Below are 21,114 nucleotides of genomic sequence, written 5' to 3' on the forward strand. Positions count from 1 at the left end.
TCATTGACCATGTATAGTAATATAATAGTTGAGGGGCACTTTTGGCATAACAAATCTTCTCACATATGAAATTAATTTTTTATTGTTGCTTTTTGTGAATTGGACTAAATTGTTACAAGAAAATTGGTTTCAAGGGAAGTTAGTGATATTTTTAAAGTCACAAGGGAGGGCAATTAGTTTAATATTTAAGAGATAGGATGTTATATTAATGCAATTAGTGATTTTTTTAAAATTTAATATTTAGAGACTAGTAGTAATAATGGTCATGGAAATAGTGGTACTAATTGAGGACGGGGAAATGTAGAAGGTTTAGAATAATACAGATGAAGGTTGAAAGTGGATTTGTGATTTTATATATGTTCCAAAATTTTATGAAAAAATAAAATGAACTTCCCATTTTCATGAGAACATTTTGGATTATTCATTCAAAATTTTGATCACTAAATTGTTCTTGCTACCCAAATGGTGATTTGAAGGGAGGTATATGTAACTTTTGAAATTTCATGCGAATTAGGCGAAGTTGTCACGAAGGTTTCCTTACTTATTCCTTGTAATAATTAGGTGCGGAAATTCTTCGATAAGCAAGGATAGGCACCAAAGTAGAAGTTGAAGCAATCATGCTGACTGCCCTAGCTCTCTAACACATCTGTTGTATGCACCAAGTCACCAACAGTGATGCACAGTCATACTTTGGTGCCTCGTCTTGGTAGCTCCATTTGGGATCCGAGTTCACGGCAGTTGCACCGCCAAAAACGTTTAACTGCCAAAATTTGCCAAGCCGACCTGAGTTCGCACTGTTCTGGAATTCATTTCTCAGACTGATATGGGTTGGTAATTTTCAACAGCCTAAATCAGTCTGAGCTCGGCTCAGTTGTTTTGGGCCGTCAAAGGCAAGATGCAACCTGCAACCGCAACAGCCCCAATCCCTCCATTTGGATAATTTTTTACAGACAAGTTATGCAACAGCTTTGTCTGAGAACTTCTGTAAACGTACAAACAAACTGCAATGACCCTGAGACCGTCCAAATGAGAGATCAGGACTAACCATCCCCAAACGCTTACAATTAGAAAGGTAAAGCAACAAGAAAAGCGAGTATTGGACTTCCAGCAAAGAAGATTCCACTTTCTTTCTACTTAATCTTTACAAACATCGATAGCATCTCCAGTTTGACATTGTTTCTTCAATCAATTACTAAAAGTTCAACTATAATTGTTTGTCTTCATAAAGTAATAATCTTGAAAAATTACATTACACGTCAGACAGTTGGGTTGCGAGAATAATATTCTTTAGCAAATTTTGCAAATCGTTCTAAACCACGAACCAGCAAACTTTCAAGAACAGGTTGCAAAGCCTGGAACATGTATACAATCAGAGAAATTCGTCAAATGAATCAAATTCAGCCGAAATTGGAATTCTAAAGTCTATTTCTCTTCGATCCATCTCTAGTATAATACTTTTATCATTGTACAGCAAGCATAGTCAAGTTATTTACTCTTCATCCACATTGAACTTTAGCTGTTATTTCCTCTATATGACCATTGACCTAAGCTATGAATAGGGTTCTGTAATCAAGTTTAAATGCTTACCGATGCCACTGGAATCAACAGCTGAGGGACTTCATATGAGACAGTCAACTGACAGAAGAAAGAACTAAGCTTAAGGAACTCAATAGATCTTCAGGGACTGAACGACCAGAAGGGTAAAAAAACACGCGCATGGTAAGTATCAAGTAATACATGCACAAAACCAGGTTAACGGGTTAACACTTTTGAACTTAAAAAGCATCCCATTTGAAATCCAATGACTTCCCACTCAATTAGCTACTCAAACTCTCACGGTTCACACTCAGAGATGCTTAAGGTGCTTGTTTTCCACTAATATATGCTCTTTCCATGCTTTAATTCATTTTATTGTTCTAATCGCACTTTGGTTTTTAAGCGCGAATAGATTCAACGCCAGCATATAACTGCACTAAACATTGAATGATTGAAATGCATGGTGAATATGTTTAAAGAAATCTTACTTCTACATTACATGATGAAGCACCTTTAGGATAAAATCTGACAGCTCCCCTGCAAATTCAGAAAAAAAATGGCACATCTTTATTAGTTGTTAAAACTAGGCCATCATTCTGACAATCTCAGAAATACCTGTTAGGGAGACCTTCCAGAGATCTCCAATGGATTTTCTGGTTTGGAATTGGCTGCATATAAGTTTAGGGGAATATAATCACCGAAAAAAGCATGAATGATAGTGAATGAAGTAGAAAGAATGACGAAAAAAATGGGAAGGCATTCGGACGGGGTTTACCTGCATGTTTCTGGCAAGCCAAGAAAATTCAATATCGAGGCCAAATGCTTTGTATTCGAGGGACCAACGAGATAGGTCAGGCTTGTCCTCCAGAATCTGAGAAACAGAAAGGAAGATCACGTTTCACATCGGTAGAATTGTGCATGTATCAGAATATATGGGAAATAGGAAGCAACTGGGATCAGGATAATCGTCTACGGGCAGTAGCGGAATGACGAACATTTAACAGGCATTCTTAATTTACATATTTACTAATTTTATTGACATCAAACCAAAAATTCAACTGCGTTGAGGGGAACTTTCATGGCTATTTACAAGAGGAGAAGAATATGACATAAATACGTGCGAATAAATAAGAAAAAAAGGAGAAAAAGGAGGGAAAAAAGGAGAGAGGGGGGGGGGGGGGTAGAGAACCTTGACTGAAGAAATGAAGGGCATCCATCGAGCAATAGCCTCGCGATCGGAATAACAAGTATAAGCGACAGAAGTTGGGACGTCTATTTCCATTTTAACTCTGCAACATTTTATCCGGAAATGATTTTGCAAGTCATAAGAAGCGGGGAGGTGCAAATGAAAATGAGAAACGAAGCAGTACTTCTTCTTCTCCTTTTTGTTTAAAAAAAGAGGAAAAAGCTGTAGTAGTTAGTAAGAGTTTTGAATTACAAAGAATTATCAGCAAATGAAATGAATTAGGTAGGACTAGTAACACAACAAGAGTAGTGTAGCAGCAAAGGGCAACTAAGAAGAAAAGAAAAATGAAACAAGGAAACAGGAGAGAGGGTTTAGGGAATTGGAAGAAAGATGTACGTGCAATCCTGCCACTCCATCATGACGACGAGGGGGGGAGGAGGAGGCGAAATGGAAGGTGTGGTGATGAGGGGAAAGGTGGGATTCCTCTGCCTTCGGTAGTAAAAATAGGAGTATCTTCTTCTTCTTCTTCTACTACTACTACCACCACTTGGACTTGTTCGACTTGTTCTAGTAGTAGGAGTAGGAATTGTATAAGTGGGGGAATGGAAAACTCCAATGCATCTAGCGGTGGTGGCCAATGTAGTAGTAGATGAGGAGAATGAGGGCGAGAAAGAATCATAAGCAGAAAAAGACGGTAGTGAGTTGGTCAAAGATGATGATGGTGGTGGTTGTGGAATGGCAATTGAATTAGAGGAGCAAGGGAGGAGGTAGGACGAGACGGGGGTTCTGATTAATAAGGAGAGGGACACAGCAGCAGTCGCAGACATTTCTGTTGATCTTTTTTTTTGGGGAAGGGGGGTGGTGGTGGTGCTGGGCGGTTGGCCAACTGTGAACTGCGGCGCTGAAATCTGAAATCCTGGAGTTGGATACCGGCTCTGCTGCTGGAAACTGGTGGATGGATGGGGATTCGCCGACGAGTGGCCGCTGCTGCCCCAGACCCAGCCCTAATTGCTGCGCCCTCCTCCCGCCTATCCTTTCTCAACACGTGGTACTTCCACGTCGCACTTCAGTCCTCCTGTAAGCAGTACCAGCATTTTTAATTGTTTTCATTTATTCAATTTTTTTGTTGGGTGTGGAGGAGAAGGGGGAGGTCGGGTCGGGTTATGTATGCACGTTTGGACTATTAAATTATTAATGGGTCGGGTTAACCCAAGATGAACCTAACCTTAATTTGAGTTAGGTTGAGTTTGAATCTAAATATTAGATCTAATTGAGTTTGGATCTTAGTGGGTTTAAATCCGATATAGACCCAACCTTTTAATTTACATCTATATATATATATATATATATAATTATATATAATATATTCATATTTTGATACATATATAGATATAATTATATAACTAAATATCTAATACCAATATTTTGTACTCATGAGTTATATGTCAAAATATATTTATATATATAAAAATATTAATTTTATGAGTTTTGTAAAAAAAATATACTGTAACGATTTGATGTATGTGAAGTAAAAAGATGATTGAAAAATTTGTTTATGAAAAACATAAAAATTTTCTATGAAAAATCACAATCCAAGCTAAGGCCATTAAGTATACATACTTATGTCAAAAGATTCGAATACAATTCTTGCTAGGAGCAAATTGAGGGCATTTGAAGATGTATTTATTGTTGATTATATTTTAGAGTAAATCTTATATACACTGAAAGTGTATACACAGTCACCGTTGGATTCATTAATGTGTGTAAAAATTAAAATGTATATTTCAATTTTTGCACAAATGTCATAAATCCAACAGTGATAGTGTATACACTGTTAGTGAAGAAAGAATTAATCCTATATTTTATTACTATTTTTCATGTACTTTTAAACTAATTGGATATATTATTATTAAAAAATTATTAGTTTGTATATATTTTAATAAACTGTTATTGGTTCGTGTACAGTTTTAATATTGTGATTCTATGCATGGTTATAGTAAATTAGCACCGAAACTTAATGGTTATAGTAATTATATTTAAAAAATTAAAAAATAATAAATAAGTTTAGACTAAATCCAAACCAAATTTACCACTCGAATATTTTGTGAACAAAATATAAGTTTCACATTTATCAAGTCAAATTTCACAACTTAAATTCAGAAAATGGTACTAACTATACGAATTCATTTTTTAGAATAAGTTTTGTTTGAAAAATTCAGTGTCGTTTAATTAATTTAAATATTTAATTTTTTGTTATCAAATGATTTAAATATGTTAAAATCAATATTAAGTGCTGAATTGAACCTCCAACCACCCGCTGCCGCAGTGTCAAGGGAGGCTATTCCTCCCGGAACAAAAGGAGCAAGGCCTTCCACGCCCCATGAGTAGTCAACTGCTCAATCATCACAATTACCGCCTCCTCGACAAGGACAATCATCGTCCCCCGGCCAAGGCCTGAGATAGGAGGGAGGGAGGGAGAGAGAGAGGGGTCGGAAATATAATGGGGAAGGATGCTGCTGCAGAACAAGTCCCAGACGACTACTATCACTACTGGCTCCGATGGCAAGTCTTCGTCTGTGCACTCATCTTCCTTCTCCCCGCCCTCCTCTCTCTGATTCTCATCATCAAATCAAGATCAACTACAAGAACACCACCACCACCATCAGAACAACAACGGGGACACCGCGCCTCCACTTATCGTCAACTCTGGCTCCCCTGCTGGACAACCCTCCATCCCACTTGGCTTCTTTACTATCGAGCCTTGGCCTTCCTTACCATGACTTTCTTCCTCTATCAGATCGTCCGAGCCTTTGGATTTTTCATCTTCTTCTTCTACACCCAGTACGTATACTACTTCTTCTTTACCTACCTTACTAGGCTACTGTTCCACACCCCCAACCCAACCCCCCCCCCCCCAACTCCAATCCATCTCCCTTGCTGGGAGTACTCCTTTTTCACTTCATTCCTTCCTTGCGTATGTTGGTTGTTATGACATTATTCCCCTTCCGTTTACACTATTAGTGATTCAACTCTAATTAAGAATCATTTATTCTTGGCTTTGCATAGCACTCAGTGTTAATTCAAATAAGCTCTTCTCCTGGAGGACCAGGACTAGAGATTAAAAAAAAAATGTGTCAAACAAGTATTTTTCTGATTTTTTAACGGTATTTCTATATTCAACGACTACCAACCACCATCAGACGGCACAGCATTTCAACTTCTACCGCTTGGAAGTTGGAAGTTGGAACCGAACCCAACAAGTCTCAGACCTGATAATTGTCCTCCATTTTTTATTATATTATATTTTATTTTATTTGCTTCTGCAGGTGGACTTTTGCATTGGTTGCTGTCTACTTTGCGGTATTTACATCTCCCCTGCCTCCTTTTTTACTTTCTGGTTTTCGGAGATACGACTACGAGCTAGTCTAAGTGATACGGATAATTTTGGTTACACTGTCTGCATTTCTCCCTTGTTTGATGCGTATTTTCACCCGCACACCCAAATGCTTTCTTTATGTTACTACTAGCTGGCCACCATAATCTCTGCCCACGGATGCTGGATCCACTCTAAGACACCCTTTGCTCAGAGTGGAGATAAGGACAAGCTTCTTAAGAAGAACTTGGAGGAAGAATCTAAAAATGATGAATACGTCTCATCAACTTCCATCATGAATCAAGATGATAGAGGTTTCATCAAGTGTCAGGCCCAAGTGCCCATTGACCAACAACCTGGCTTCTGGGGAGTTCTTATGCAATGCATATATTACGTGAGTTATATCCAATTTTGTATCCTTCAAATATTTTTTTCTTTCAGTCTTCGTCTCAACTCTTCCAGCTGATTCGGCTAGAACATCTGATTAAGGAGCGAGCTGAGCCCTGTCTCCAATGTCAGAAAGGAGAGCTTCATTATATATATATGTATCTTGGCATCGGTGGCATCTTACAGCATGAAACAAACAAGAAATGCTTCTTAGAAACATTTATCAAGAGAACTCTTGTATCTGTTCTGAGTTGAAAAGGCAACGGTTTTGGAAACTAGATGCTTCATTTATGATTTTTTTGCATGGTTCGGATGCAACAGAGTTATCCTGAACAATTACATAAACACTTGAATGATTAATGCATTTACAGTAAAACAAATGTTTATCCTGGCTTTAGAAGTTGTGTCCCATCACATATATCTGGAGTGGTAGAAGCATTTGGGCAAGAAGGACTCTGGAACCTACTGGAAGCTTAAAAGTCATGTCCTTTTATTTGGATATCTTCCTTCAAGGTTGCTTTGAGCTTTTCATGGCTATGAGTGTATAATATAGAAGAAATGAAATGGAACGAATTTTCGGTTACCACAAGAAGCAGGTCTAAGTTTGCACCCTCCAGTATTTCAAACTTTTGAATTACAATGGCCAATGTATTTTATTGTTCTATCCTTGCTTCCTGGATTTGTAGTCATGCAGATTTTGGGGATTTTAGAGGGGCTCTTGATCTCAGATTTGCTCTCAATAGTGTTACTGTATCTCATAAGATATTGACATATTTGCCGGCAGCTGATGATAGACCTATACCGTTGCACAACTCTAATACAGCAGCTTCTGTGAAAACTAAATTACAAAAATTCAGAGTTAATTTTCTACTACATTTCTAAGATGCATATATGCCATGGGAACTTACACTGTCTTCTAGTGATCTGTCTTGCTTAAAATTTCCATTCGGTTCCATGAATTTGTTCTACTAAAGCAGTATCCGCATCTGATTGAAACTTCTACACAGACTTGTGCAGGTGCAGTCATGCTGACAGATATAGTTTTTTGGTGCCTTTTACTCCCATTTATGTCCGGTGAACATTTTCAACTCACCGTGGTGAGTAGCAATGTGTTGAACACTGTAATTCTCTACTTTTTTGAGCCACTTTCATGTGTGTTTTTCTATCCAGCATTGTGAGATTGGTTTTCCTTTACCAGTTAATTCTTTGAAATTTGATTTAGCCCTTTTGAAACAGAAAGACAGCAAGCTGCTGTTGTTATTGTGTCCTTTTCACGGGTAATCCCCCGATGACACACCAGAAGCTAGCTAATATGATATACTTGTTTCTGAAGAGCAAAGGGGATTGTGCCTAGTTGCTTTTGCCTCTAGTGAATTGAAGTTGCTGATGTTTCATGCCTTTTCCCCTCTTTTCATTTCCTAGTCGCCTTGGCATCCGCAGTAACTTATAGACAAGTTGTTCACTTTCTTCAAATTGCTCAGTTGAATTTGCTGTACATCTTAATTAGCCCCTAAAACCCATACATTTGATTTCTGATCTGCAGTTACGTTTATTTGGTTTCGGTGTTTCGCTAATCTTTCTCCGTTGTTTCTGGCAGTTGATGGCATGCATGCACTCTGTAAATGCTGTCTTTCTCATCCTTGATTCTGCTTTGAACAGCCTTGTAAGCATCAGTTTTGCCCCTGACGTTTACCTGTCCTAGACTCCTGAGAATTTCTTTTAGCTGTTTTTGTTTCCTAGGCATAATGAATGGAGCTTGCTGTTTAATTGTTGCAGCCATTTTCGTGGTTTGGCTTCGTATACTTTGTGCTTTGGAGTAGTTCTTATGTTGTTTTCCAGTGGGCTCTTCATGTATGTTGCATCACATGGTAAAATCCCTTTCTAAAGAATTCTGGCTTGGTCCTCTTCTCTTCCTTAAAAAAAAAAAAAAAAAAATCAAAATCTCTTGAAACCGCTCCTGAGTTGTCTGATGGTAAGAGCAATCTTACAGGTGGCCATATCCTTTCCTAGATCTGTCGAATGCATGGGCACCGATTTGGTAAAAGCAACTGTGCATTTTTTATTTGGCGATATTCTTAAAAGGCAGGCTTAAAGTAAAGTTTTATCGGGTCTGTTAAATTTCAGGTACCTTGCATTGGCTTTGGTTCACGTTCCCTGCTACGGATCATACGTGCTGCTAGCTAAAGGAAAAGATTCCATATTTTCAAGAATGTTTCCCCACGCATACTTGAGGTTGTATTAGTTTCCGAGGAAGTAGTCAAAATATCGTTGAGGTGTGTGGGTTTGTTTGTTTTGGGTGTTTATTTCTTAATTTAAAAAAGTACATTCCTGGAAATGAATGGCGTCCGAAATGCAGGAGAATTTATTACACTACTACTTTCAACGCAGCAGGGGAGATTCCAGGAGATGAATTAATTATATTAAGACCAATAATCCTTTGTGCGAATACTTTTGAAAAGACCTGGGCTTCGGTCGAGCATCTGTTGTGAAACTAACATCAATCTTCCATGGCAGGATTTCAGCTGAGAAGAAGCAAAAAAATTGACGGCCGGACCTCCTGGCTACGTCAATTAGTTGGGTCCGACCAGATTCTATTTGTCCTCTGCGGAAAACCACAGGAAAATGGCGGAGCATTTTCTGTCCCACCAGAAAGTTTGAAGATAAAAAGTATTAGCTCCGGTGGTAGCATACGCAACAAACGGTTTGTGTTGAAGAACATGTTTCAGTTATATGTACTACGACTAATAAGTAATACTACTACTAAATTTGCAGCCTGCTTGCGTAACAGCAATGTTATTGAATTATTAGAAGCTTGCTTAGGGGCTGGGGGGGGGGGGGCACTTCATAATCAATCAGTTAAACCGGCATTATAACAACAAAGGTCCTGGGTGGCGCCAGGAAAGAGAGCGGATCCAGGTTTTTAAGAAGGGGGAATGGAGAGAAGGTTTGATAGCAGGATAGGATAGGATAGGATACAATCTTCTGCCATCTCTTTCCGGCATCCCAAAACCCATGCAATTTACATCGGCCCTCTCTTACCTGTTTCCCGCAAAGCGTAGAGCTACTGCCGACATAAAAATTTGGACACCCTTCGTTTCGGACACCATTCATTTGGGGCCTTGCCCTCAAGAGAATCTTCTGTTAGATAGGTTTCTTCGAACCTCTTAATAGAATTTCCCGCCCCTAGTCTCCGGTATGCCTTATCCTCTCCATTCCCCTCCCTTTGCCTACAGTATGCCTTATCCTCAGGAGAATCTATTAGATAGATTATTTTCAAACCTTTCAATGGGTTAAACAGGTTACTTTCAGTACAGGATCAATTGTAATAATGTTGCACTCAAAAAAATAACCACTCATTTGGTTGGGTGGAATCACCGCTATGGAACGGATATCTAAGTTGTCAAGTCCTTTACATAATGTTTGGTTGGTACCTATAGGTATGGATCTATGGCTATGGAAAACCTAAAAGTGGACAAACGCCATTCCGGACCAAATTCACCTTCATCCTTCTCTCCCTTTAGCCTCCTACGGTCTTTGCTCTCACCTTTTCTTCCGCCATGTACGCTCCACTCTTCTCTCTCTCTCTCTCTCTCCATTACTACTCTTGCTCTTCTTCCAATCCATATTTGAATTAGAGGAAAGCAAATTTGCTGCCTGCCATGATGGGTTTCATAGGCAAATCTCCTCTCTCTCCATTACTGCTTTTGCACTTAAATCTGTTTAGGCAACTCAGCTGTCAATCCATAAAAAGGCAAATCTCCTCTCTCTCCATGATGAGTTTTAGAGGAAGGCAAATTTGCTGCAAATCCATATTCAAATCAGCGAAAAGCTTTGGTTTGTTTAATTTGCCATATCGCATGAAATTGGATGAGAAATTTGAGTTATGATCATGGAATTTCTTGAGATTAGTCCATCATCACCAATTCGCGAAGGACTTGGTGTAGACTGAGAGAAAGGTTGGGAGATTCTCTTCAAACAGTAGAGACACAAAGATGATGCAGGAAAATAAATAATTAAAAATAAGTTGATTCCTATAGCAACACAATCACTACCAAACATGTGTTTGCACCAGAGGGAATATCCCCGGAAAACCCATTATTGTCATTGAGGGGTTATGGTTATTGCCCAAATGGGTGGTAAGTAAATAAAGGGCAAAAAAGTGCGCGTGATTATTTAAAAAGAAAAAAAAAATCTATGAATGAAGTACATGAGATGAGCCGCAGCTAATTCCTCGAACACACACAATATTGGAGGGAAGTAAGAAACTGTCTTGCATTACCCCAATATTTGTTCGACAGTAGCAGCGTAAAGCAAGATGACAAACTTGAATATGTGGAAAAAAATAAATTACAGTGTTGAACTTGAAGCCTAGAATTTCAATCGTTTTGGGAACCCTCCACGCTACTACTCTAAGGACAGACAGGACCCTTTCATTACAGGGCCGGCAAACTAAAACCCCACCCAACCCACTTGGCGGATGTTGGGTGGGATGTACAAAGTATACAGAAATGAAGAAGTGGACTTGTACTCCTATGCTAAGTGTCAGCAGTTGGTTATTAGTGGCCCAAACGCGTAGAGGAGGCCCACTGCATGTCCCAAAACTGCACAGCCGATACTGCAACGCACACCAAACCCTCCCGGGACAGCCGCCGGAGAATGGTGCATTTGAAAAGCAATAAGAGGAGCGGACAAACATAAATGGTACTAGTATCCAAAACACAAGCATAATGGTAGCCTTACCCTTTGATGATTGATGGTGGATTTGAAGAGTGAGCGCTGCCAGTTTTGGCTCCCGAAGAAGAATAGACTCTGTGCCAATGCTCCTCTCCCTAATTCCTCGTAAGCTATCTCTCTCTCTCTCTCTGGTAGCAGTGTTTTCTTTTCCCTTTTTCCTTCTTCTCCTACTTGCAAAGCCTTTTTGTCTACTCTTAATAGATACTCCATTCATCAGTAATACTAGCAAGTAACACGACCATTATCTCTGGTGGCTCTGATTCAGTTTCTGCGGCAACCACACACAAAGGTCCAATCACCAATGGATTCAATGCCCCCTTGACCCTTCTCAGTAAACTCTTAACCAATACTATCTTTTAGCTTCTCATTCGGTACTTTTATTACTTTCATTTTATCCGTCGACTCTACCTGTGTTGTGTTTTCCTGATTCTGTGTTATTGTTTTTTTTCCCCCTCTTCCTTCCTCCCTCCCTCCCTCGTAGCTCCGTACTCCAGCATAATCTTGAAAATCACCTTACCAGATGCCCCTCCCTCAAACAAGCTCAGTCTCTCTCCCTCCAACCCTATTACCAAAAGGGCATCAATGCCGGCGGAGGCATCGATGAAGATCATACTGCTACTGCTTCACATATGAAGAGACGAGCTATCTACAACAAGACTGTCCCTGAATTCTGTGACTTGATCCGCAAAATCAAGAGCATTCATGCATCCCTCTCCGATAATACCCGCATTCAAGATTCTTTCAAGATTCCTCAAGCTTGTGCTGTTTGGTCTACTCGTAGACAAATCGATCGGTACAACACCCCCCCCCCTTTGACTCTCCCAAATGAAAAAATTAAACAAATAGATGAATAAATAGTACTAGCATAAACGAATAAAGTTACTCCTTGTACTTATTTCTTTACCCTACTGCTGGGTGGAGTGCTCTTTTTTCGATTGTAGGAAGTTACCCTTCCAAGAGAAACATGTTTTGCAGCAGGCCTCCATCCTTGGTAACCTGGAAGAATTTGGACTGTTGCCCAAGTCTGGTGTAGAGGATGCTGTAATTGATGCGAGGACTCTAGACCGCAGCGATGTTGATGTTCCTGCTGTCGTGGAATTTGGAGCTGGGAGGGGTTACCTGACCCAATTGCTTGCTGACTGCTACGGGATTAAAAAAGTGCTTTTGGTTGAGCGCAAGTCCTACAAGCTTAAGGTCAATCACCTGTCCGTCCCCTATAGAAAATAATAACAGTAATTTAGATTTTTTTCCCAGCTCATGTTATTCTCAAGCTTCACTAGCTCATTTCACCTCCTTATTAGTTTGACGCTCTTTCCATCCGTGCTGTTTGTGATCTTTGCTACTTTTAGGCTGATCGAAGTTTGAGACAAATAGAGAACCTGTTGTTGGAGCGCTTGAGGATCGATAGTAAGGTTCTTTGCAATGCTGTTGTTCAATTTTTCATCCCTCTCTCTCTCTCTCTCACATTTCATATAACTTTCTCCCATTTGTTCTGCTTTTCCCACATCAACCTTTTACAACTCTTGTTTACTGCTTTGTCTTTTTTGTCTTTTATTGCTTCGTCTCCTTGTACTGCTGGTTCATGCTGAGTTGACAATAGTGTGAGTATATTTTTACTAAGACCAATGATTTCCCTCCTGTTGCTGCATAAGTTGTCATATTGTTTCTGAACGGTTGCCATCAATCAGTTGCTTTTGTAAACGAAACAAGCTTTGCCTGTATAGGATGAAACTATCAGTATATTGCTTCACTTTGAAATCGGTTGCCTTCTCCCTACTTATGTTTTGTTATATTTGGCATGGAGGAATTAGGAATGCTTATGGATCGGTGAATCTTTTCTTTTTTTAAAAAAAAAAAATTCTCTATTCTTTGAAATGATATCGAATTTTCCATTTAGGATGAGTGACAACAGTAGTGGCTCCTCTCTGCAGGAGACTTTTTTTTTTTTAATTTCCCATGAGTGTTGTCAATATCTCAATTACAAACATGTCTGATTTGGAGAAGTTTATGCTTTCTATTTGTTTTCCTTATATTTCTCTTCCTAGTTTAATGGAACATAGAAAGTCGTGTACTTTCCACTAAAAATTTATTGTTACAAGTCTCTAAAATTAAGGTATGCATTTTTTTTCCACTTACAATTTCAAGCATTCTAGTTCCCTATCACATAATACTTACTTTTGCAGTTGAAGATTTGAACTTGAATGCTGTCAAGTCTTTGCAAGGGGTTCCTTATTTGGCAATTGGTAAACATCTTTGTGGGCCGGCAACAGGTAATAAACGTTGCAATTGGAACTTGGAATTTTGATGACTCTGGTCATTTTACCTCTTAAGTACCACTTTCCTTTTCTACTCATCCTTTTTTTTTGGCGGTGGGAAAGATATGACGTTGAAGTGTTGCATATTGGAACAAAGTGCTCAAAATCATGCTGATCAGTTGAAAGCCAGTTGTTTCCTCAGAGGTCTCGCTATAGCTACGTGCTGTCATCATCTTTGTCAGTGGAAACACTACATAAGTAATTTCTTTGGCCCTCCTCTACAAATAAATGGAGCATTGTTTCTACACGATATGCACTTATTTGGCTTGATTAGTTTTTCATGAGATCAGAGCTGGATTGTATTGCAGATAAGAACTACATATTGAATCTCGGTTTGACCAAGGAAGATTTCCATGCAATGACATGGCTTACTAGCTGGGCAGTTGATGCAGACCATGGATCAGACATTTTTGTCGTTGACAGCTCGCCGAATCTAAGTCTCAAGTACAGAATGAAACTTTTTGTTATTTGTTTGTTTCCTATTCTTTTTTTGCACTATGGATTGTCTGGTGGAATGGGAGGTGTGGATGCAATGGTTTCATTCAAAACACCTACAGATCCACTCTTAATTCAATGGGGATGAGCATAAATGAAATATCGTACTAAAGATAATATGTTACTACATATCTTAATATGCCTTCCCATCATGTATTGCTGACTTTGCAGTTTGATGAAATATGTATCTTTTACATATACTTGGAGCGTACTGCTAGTCTGATAGTTACATCATGATATAGCTTTTTTATTTATCATCTTTCCAAACATTCTGTTAATGACGCACCTCTTCTTTTCCTCTCGTGGATGGAATTGATTTGTTGTTTCTGTTTTAACAAGCTTCTTTGATCTTCTTTTTTTTTTTTTTAAACAGTGAGAAGGAAGAGATTGGAGCAGAATTAAGTCAATCTGGAGTGGGAGACGTTGTTAGGAATATGAGCGCTGTGGAGAGGGCAGTGGTGGGATTCATGTGTAAAGATATCATTGATGCTGGAAGATTGATGTGGCTCAAGGAGCTTGGATTACACTCTCAAGTTGTAAAGTATGTTCCACCCGGTATCTCTCCTGAAAACCATTTACTGATTGCTAGGCAGGGCAATGGATTATATGATGATTCTGTTGCTGTTAAATAAATTCTCTGCCTCCAAAACCCAGAGACAACAGACTGTGAATCAGGGAACTTCATCAGATCAACGTATCAGATGATTTTTAAAAAGCATCAGACAATTCTTCAAACCGACTATTTCCTCCTCTTTCTTCCCCTTTCCCTCCGGAGTTCCTTGATGATGGCTGTGTGCAATTCCTTGATGATGGCTGCGCAGTTCATCTACGCAAAAAGTTTGAAGTACCTTTTATTTTTATTTTGTCTTCATCGTTAAATGCATTTGAATTAGGGGTGCAAAACGAACCGGAGCGATTTGCGAGTTAATCGATCAAACGATCGACTCGGCTCAGCATTGATCGAGTTCGAGTTGATCTTGAGCGGCACGTTTACTCAAACGCGCTGAGTATCAATCATTTTTAGTTAAGCTCGATTGCTCGTCGACTGTGATCGAGCAGTATGTATTTTATATATATTATTTATTTATTGGTGTATAGTAAATTACATATATAGGTACTGAGTTCTTGTAAATTCCCAAAATGCCTCCTTTTTAATCGATCTTAATACGTCAAACTCAAGTTTGAGCTCGATTGGGCTCGAGCTAGCATTTCAGAGATCTTAGTGAATCGAATTTCATATGTTGAATTTTAAACTCAATCGAGTTGAGCTCAAGCATGACACTGTTCGGGATCGATTTGACTTATTTGCACTTCTAATTTATATCAATAAAATGTTGTGGAACTTGGAAAGATTTTCACAGGACAAAAAAAAAAAGAATAAACTATGCCAAATTACTTTACAATTGTTTAAAAGAATAACTTAAACTTTGAATTTTTCTAATGAATGCCTATAGGACCATTGTTAATGCACCAAATATTCATCTAACTTATCATATATAACCTTATTTTAAGGTTTGATTATTAAAATGTCAAATCAATGGAGGTAAGTGTAATTTTTGAAATTTTGAGAGTACTAAATGAAATATCAAAAACCTTGGGGGAGGTTTTTGAAATTATCCCTATAAACATAACCTTAAGAACAATGTAGAAATGGTCATAATGAAAAAAGACTCACTCAGTGCCGCAAAAATCCCTTAAGATGAAATAATGTGTTTTTTTCCCTAGCTCTGGACCATGAAGTGATGATCATTATAAGAACCTTAACAAAAAAAAAAAAAAAAGATAATTAACACGTAAGGGTTTGGGCTATGATATGTTATGCACTACTGGAAAACTAAAAAATGAGAGTGGTGGTCTCGTGGATTGGCCCCAGAAATCTATTGTATTTAAGTTTTGCATTAATTAGTTACCGGCCTACACAAATTCTATGTTGAAGTATCGGTTTTTTTTTTTTTTTTTTTTTGAGGTAAGATCTTTGCTAATTTCTATCGAATTATCTGTTGGTATTCCCTCATCAAAATTAAGTTCCTTTTGGAAAGTGTGTTTTTTGAATATTTATTTAAAATTTTATTTTAACTTATTATAAAATTTGTGTGCATTGAGGTTTAAAGAATTGAAAAACTTTCTTTTTTTTCCTTTTAATTTTTTATCCTTCCTTTTCTCTCTTCTTCTTCCTCCTTTGCTCACACAATAACAACTATGGAGTTTAGCAAACGGTGCCACTGTTGGTGGTCAACCGAAGAGAGGGAAAAAAAGAGGGGAGAAAGAGGATGGTGGCGAGAGAGAGAGAAAGGAAGAGAAGAATATGACGGAAAAGAGTCAAAAAGTGTGTATTTTAAAAATTTTGAGATATTTTCAGAGGTAAATATATACAAAATTATTTCAAAACTTGTATAATAAAAACTAGGCAAAAAATTGGTCTCCCAAGTAGTGCCACAGTGCATGTTTGCAACTTGACGTATGCATTCTTTTTGCACAACAATTAGTGAAAAAAAATTTCTAGTGCGAAAATTCGGAATAATTTCATGAGCACAAAATATTATGTTATCAAAATAAGGAAGGAACGATTTTTCATTTATGTAAATACTTTTCTTGATGAACAGTACCAAAATCTTGAGATTTGGCACCACAAAACTATCTTTTGATAGTACACTTATATTTGTAGTGTAAAAGTTAAGTGAATCATCGTAATTGCTATTTTTGAGCAATCAATTTATAGGATCATGTAAAAATTTTATGAGTACAACTAATTCAACAACTAAATCGAGAAACAAAAATTCACTTATTTGCTGTAGAGCAGTTTTTGTAGAATTATAGTGCATGTTTGCTATTCGATAGTGCTAAATATTTTCTTGATCACTGTATACATCCTTTTCGCACAACAATTAGTGAAAAAAGATTTCTAGTGCAAAAACGATGAATAATTTCATGAGTATAAAAAGATCATATTGCCAAAATGAGAAATGAACAACTTCTCAATTATTCAGATACTTTTTTCAATTAACGGTATCAAAATCTTGAGATTTAGCATTGTAAAACCATCTTTTTGACAGGACACTCACATTTATAGTATAAAAGCTAGTTGAACCATAATAATTGCTAGTATGATCAATTTATGAAAATTACAAAAATTTGCCAATATAACTAATTAAACAGTAAAATCGAGATACAATAGGCTAATTATTTTTTATAGCACAATTTTTGTAGAATTAAGTTCATTTGGAATGTTTACTTTGCGGAGTATGTGTATAAAATTTTACTGTAACATACAGAAGAATTTATAGAAATACTTTTGTGTATTTAGGTTTAAAAAATTTGAAAAACTTTCTTTTCTTTTTCCTTTTTCCCATCATTCTTTCCTCTTCTCTTCTTCTTCCTTTGCTTATATAGCAATAGCTATAGAGTTTCTGTTGATGGTACTACGCTGACTATCATCGACTGCCATCTCCTCCTTTCACCAAAATTTACTAAAAGTATACTTCATCTCAAATTTTCACGTAGATTCCATTTTTAGTTTAGTTTTCACAAAAAAAAAATATACAGTGACTAATATTATTTTTTCATTTTTTACTTTCTAACTTCATTTTCCCTCTTTTTGTCTTCCTTTCTTTCCTCCCTCATTCCTGTGACTCCCGCTCTTTTCTCATGGCCCGATCTTGACCAAATCTAGTTTAGATTAAAGCAGGAGAAGAGAGCAAAGGTCGTGGGGAAGAGAGGAGAAGTGGGTGGATGAGAGAATGGAAGGGAAAAAGAAAAAAAAAAAAAAGAGGAGAAAAGGGGTGATGGTAGGAAAGAGGGAGAAGAAATAAGAAGATGATGAGGGAAGGAGAAAGAGGAAAAAGAGGAAAGATGAAAGAAGAGAAAAAAAAAAAAAAAAAAGGAGAGGCAATAGCTGCTACGAGATAGTAGGTGAAATGGTAGAATGGAGGTAGAAGTGAAAAATAAGTGCATGTTTTTGGGTGCTTTAAATTTTGGGTACTTTTAGATGTTACTATAGACAAAATTGTTTAAAAATTTGTATAATAAAAACTTGATAAAAAACTGATCTCTCAAGCAGAGCCTAAATCTTAATGAATAGCACATATGTAGTATAATCACTTAGCAGTTATCATCTCTATTCTCAATGACAGAAAAGGATTATCAAGTTAAATCCTAATATAATCATCTTTTGCTCCTTTTTTTTTTGTGCCTTTTTATCATAAATTTTTTTTTTTTGCTTTGGGCATAGGGGTAAGAAATAACTTGATTGACTTAGTATAGAAACATAAAGTATGCCATTAGATTATAGTATGACTAAAAGAGTAGTAGAGGAAAATAGACACAAAGTTACCTATAGTTCTTTCATTATGCTTTTAAGAAGAGTAAACTATGAAAACGTGCTTGTGATTTGGGGTTCGATCATGATATTCCCCCATTACCTAAAAAAACCCTCATATAACCCCTTTGTACTTTAGGAACTTTTTTGGATTTTATCTGAAAATTGGCTGTGAAGCAAATACATTCAATTTTTTCTCTCTCTCTTTTTGAATTCCATATTTCCCCTCCATGTCTAGTTAAAGTACTTTGTGGTGAATTTTTAATCTAAAAATGAGAGAGAGAGTAGATGTGGGAATGAAGAGACAGTATCCAGATAAGAAATCGAGTATATCAAACTCTCAAAACTTTGGTGGTTGATTGAGGGGCTTGAGGTTCCAATATAAGCAATGTTACTGTGACAACAAAGCAAAGATTAAAGTGATGGAATCTCAAAAAGCATCTAAATGCATATTGTACTTTGTGTGTGAAAATAGAGATTACTCGTTTTAGGCATAGTGCAACCCAATTAATAAAGATAGGATGAACAACGAATCAACTTGTCAAAATCCTTCTGTAGAAAGGATAGGTCCAAATGTAACCACAACGCCAAAAAAAAAAAAAAACGAACATCTTCAACAAAGGGATGAACATGAACAACTATGATATCAATTTGGTTTTATAGTGAAAGATTCATTATATTGAGGGCTTGGTAGATGATGAAATTGATGGTGATGGCATACTTGTTTTTCTCTTTTTTGTAAATAATTGTTACATATTGTGATTTGCTAGCAATTTTATAGAATCTGGGACATTGGAGTGGATAAGCTGTTGTTAGATAACCTTTTATTCATCTAATAAGTTGTTGTTCATCCTCTTTTATTTGTGTAATGGAAAATTATTTCGAACTAGCTCCTATTTGGTTTTAAGACTTCATCATCTTATTGGTTGTAAAATACTTGATATTTATATATCATAATGAATAAAAAAGCAATGATATGATATGAACAAGCTAAATGTAAGATACAAAATGTTTCCAACAAACAAACACATAACAATCAACCTGAATGTGGAATGCTTCATCACCCAAACCCAAATATTTCCAAGAAACAAAGACAAGAGTAGGCATAGTCCAGTGTAGCATATCTAAAATGCAGCAAAAATTTAGCAATACCAAAAGGCAAAATATCTCTACAATAATACTAACTATTATAATCCAGTTATAAAAGTTAGTAATTGTTCTCTTGTTAACCAAGTCAATGAACATGACAAAAAAGGATCAAACAATGCATTTTTAGGTCTCTTAGAGTTTGAATCTACCAACCTAAACCTCCCAATTACATCATGGTCCCTCTTGGAGGATTTGCTTTGGTTGCTTCCTTATTTTTTGCTTCTGCTGTTATTAGCTATTGCTTTATTTGTAACATTAGTACTTGGGTAGGAGCCTGTGATCTAGTAATTGCTAATGTCGATTTTGAAGCTGCATAACTAGTTTCAGGGGCTTAGATTTTAACAGAAAAAACAAAATACATTATAATAGAAATAAACAAGAATCAGCAAACAATTATAATGACCAAAGTTCAACAATAGCTACAAATTACCTTATACAATTTAGGGTGCGTTTGATAAAATTGAAACCTAAAAATTGAAATCTAAAATATGAATCCATTAAGTTATTGAATTATTAAGTAATAAATCTAATACATTTGAGTGTATATCATATTCAGTGATAAGTGAATAACTTATTACTTAATTCTGAGAGCAAGTTTTGTCTAAAAAATTCGGTGTTACTTAATTAATTCAAATGTTCAATTTTTTGTTATCAAACCCGTCTGAATATGTTAAGATGTAAATCCATTAAGTTTAAGTGGTGAATTTGGTTATCAAACAGGGCCTTAGACTTTGGATGAATTTTTCATTTGCAAATATTTTTGTTGTGACTAGCTTTCAAACTAGGGGTGTTCACAAATTGGCTCGCAAGCGGCTCGAGTACGAGCTCGACTCGAGCTCGGTCAATATCGAGCTCGAGCTAATTAAGTCGAACTCAACCTCGAGTTCGAGCTCAAAAATATCAAGCTCGTTAGCTCACGAGATCAATTATATATATATATTTTTTATTTTAATAGTAAAATTACACATATATCTCAAATATTTTATTATTTGTTAAAAAATTATTATTTTATTTATTTTTAAAAATAAATAATTATTTTTTATTTTTAAAAGATAATTTTATTATTATTTTTTATTTTTTAAGCTCGAGCTCGACATTTTTAGCTCGTCGAGCTCGAGCTTGAGTTCAAGTTTCACAAAATTAACTGGAGACTCGCTCGACTCGATTAGGCCAAAACTCGGCGCATTTGCACCCCTATTTCAAACATCTGATGCAATAGATAGTTAAACCCTCTTCGGATACTTTCCAGGGTTTTTTAGACTTTTTAGGTGCTTTCCTCTTCAATTGCTTTGGCCTTCTAGGCTATTTATTCACTATTAGTGGATTCAAGTATTGTATTCCACAATTCACTCGCAGATACATTAATGGAAATGGACCAATTATATAATTATATGCCTATAAATATGCTTCCTTACTATAGCAATTATCAACATATTTCTCTAAATGTAAATTTCTACTTTGAAAGGTAGTAATTGTCAAAAGTTACAAGTATAGGTCTTCTTTTTCATATTGACCATATTGGTCCTTTCATAATCATCAGCGTCCAAATTTTCATCTCCTCTATAAACGATTACCCAATGCTTGGCTGTTACGTTAATATTTTTTCAATTTTTCATAGATGTCT

The 21,114-nt window shown here is 36.7% G+C and overlaps 3 protein-coding genes across 8 annotated transcripts; 2 read left to right on the forward strand and 1 right to left on the reverse strand.

The window, feature by feature from the left end:
* Positions 1-1,102: 1,102 nt before the first annotated feature.
* On the reverse strand, positions 1,103-3,549 carry LOC113736056 (uncharacterized). 3 transcript variants are annotated; one of them, XM_027263012.2, is made up of 7 exons: positions 3,119-3,549; positions 2,726-2,825; positions 2,312-2,407; positions 2,152-2,204; positions 2,025-2,073; positions 1,588-1,635; positions 1,103-1,352 (listed from the first exon to the last, which is right to left on the reverse strand). In XM_027263012.2, exons 1-7 carry the CDS (start codon positions 3,547-3,549, stop codon positions 1,257-1,259), a joined length of 873 nt encoding a protein of 290 aa, XP_027118813.2. In that variant the 3' UTR covers positions 1,103-1,256. The 3 variants fall into 3 exon arrangements, with proteins under 3 accessions (XP_027118813.2, XP_071922469.1, XP_071922474.1); XM_072066368.1 differs by lacking the exon at positions 1,588-1,635; XM_072066373.1 differs by lacking the exons at positions 2,152-2,204; positions 2,726-2,825.
* A 113-nt stretch (positions 3,550-3,662) lies between these two features.
* Positions 3,663-9,256, forward strand: LOC113743744 (uncharacterized). Of its 4 annotated transcripts, none has more exons than XM_072066351.1 (10): positions 3,663-3,799; positions 5,049-5,563; positions 6,049-6,082; positions 6,250-6,489; positions 7,490-7,579; positions 8,080-8,145; positions 8,259-8,350; positions 8,473-8,520; positions 8,607-8,755; positions 8,997-9,256. In XM_072066351.1, the coding sequence occupies exons 2-9, from the start codon at positions 5,223-5,225 to the stop codon at positions 8,722-8,724; spliced, it is 1,029 nt and encodes a 342-aa protein (XP_071922452.1). In that variant the 5' UTR covers positions 3,663-3,799; positions 5,049-5,222; the 3' UTR covers positions 8,725-8,755; positions 8,997-9,256. The 4 variants fall into 4 exon arrangements, with proteins under 4 accessions (XP_071922452.1, XP_071922450.1, XP_071922459.1 ...); XM_072066349.1 differs by having other exon boundaries at positions 8,607-8,714; XM_072066358.1 differs by lacking the exon at positions 8,473-8,520.
* A 1,646-nt stretch (positions 9,257-10,902) lies between these two features.
* LOC113736042 (uncharacterized) lies at positions 10,903-14,761 on the forward strand. Its single transcript, XM_027263004.2, has 9 exons — positions 10,903-11,321; positions 11,482-11,547; positions 11,698-12,009; positions 12,158-12,410; positions 12,566-12,623; positions 13,400-13,486; positions 13,595-13,729; positions 13,840-13,975; positions 14,400-14,761. The coding sequence occupies exons 1-9, from the start codon at positions 11,236-11,238 to the stop codon at positions 14,656-14,658; spliced, it is 1,392 nt and encodes a 463-aa protein (XP_027118805.2). The 5' UTR covers positions 10,903-11,235; the 3' UTR covers positions 14,659-14,761.
* The last annotated feature ends 6,353 nt before the right edge of the window (positions 14,762-21,114 follow it).

The sequence above is a fragment of the Coffea arabica genome, chromosome 1e (genome assembly GCF_036785885.1).
Source record: "Coffea arabica cultivar ET-39 chromosome 1e, Coffea Arabica ET-39 HiFi, whole genome shotgun sequence".
NCBI lineage: Eukaryota > Viridiplantae > Streptophyta > Magnoliopsida > Gentianales > Rubiaceae > Coffea > Coffea arabica.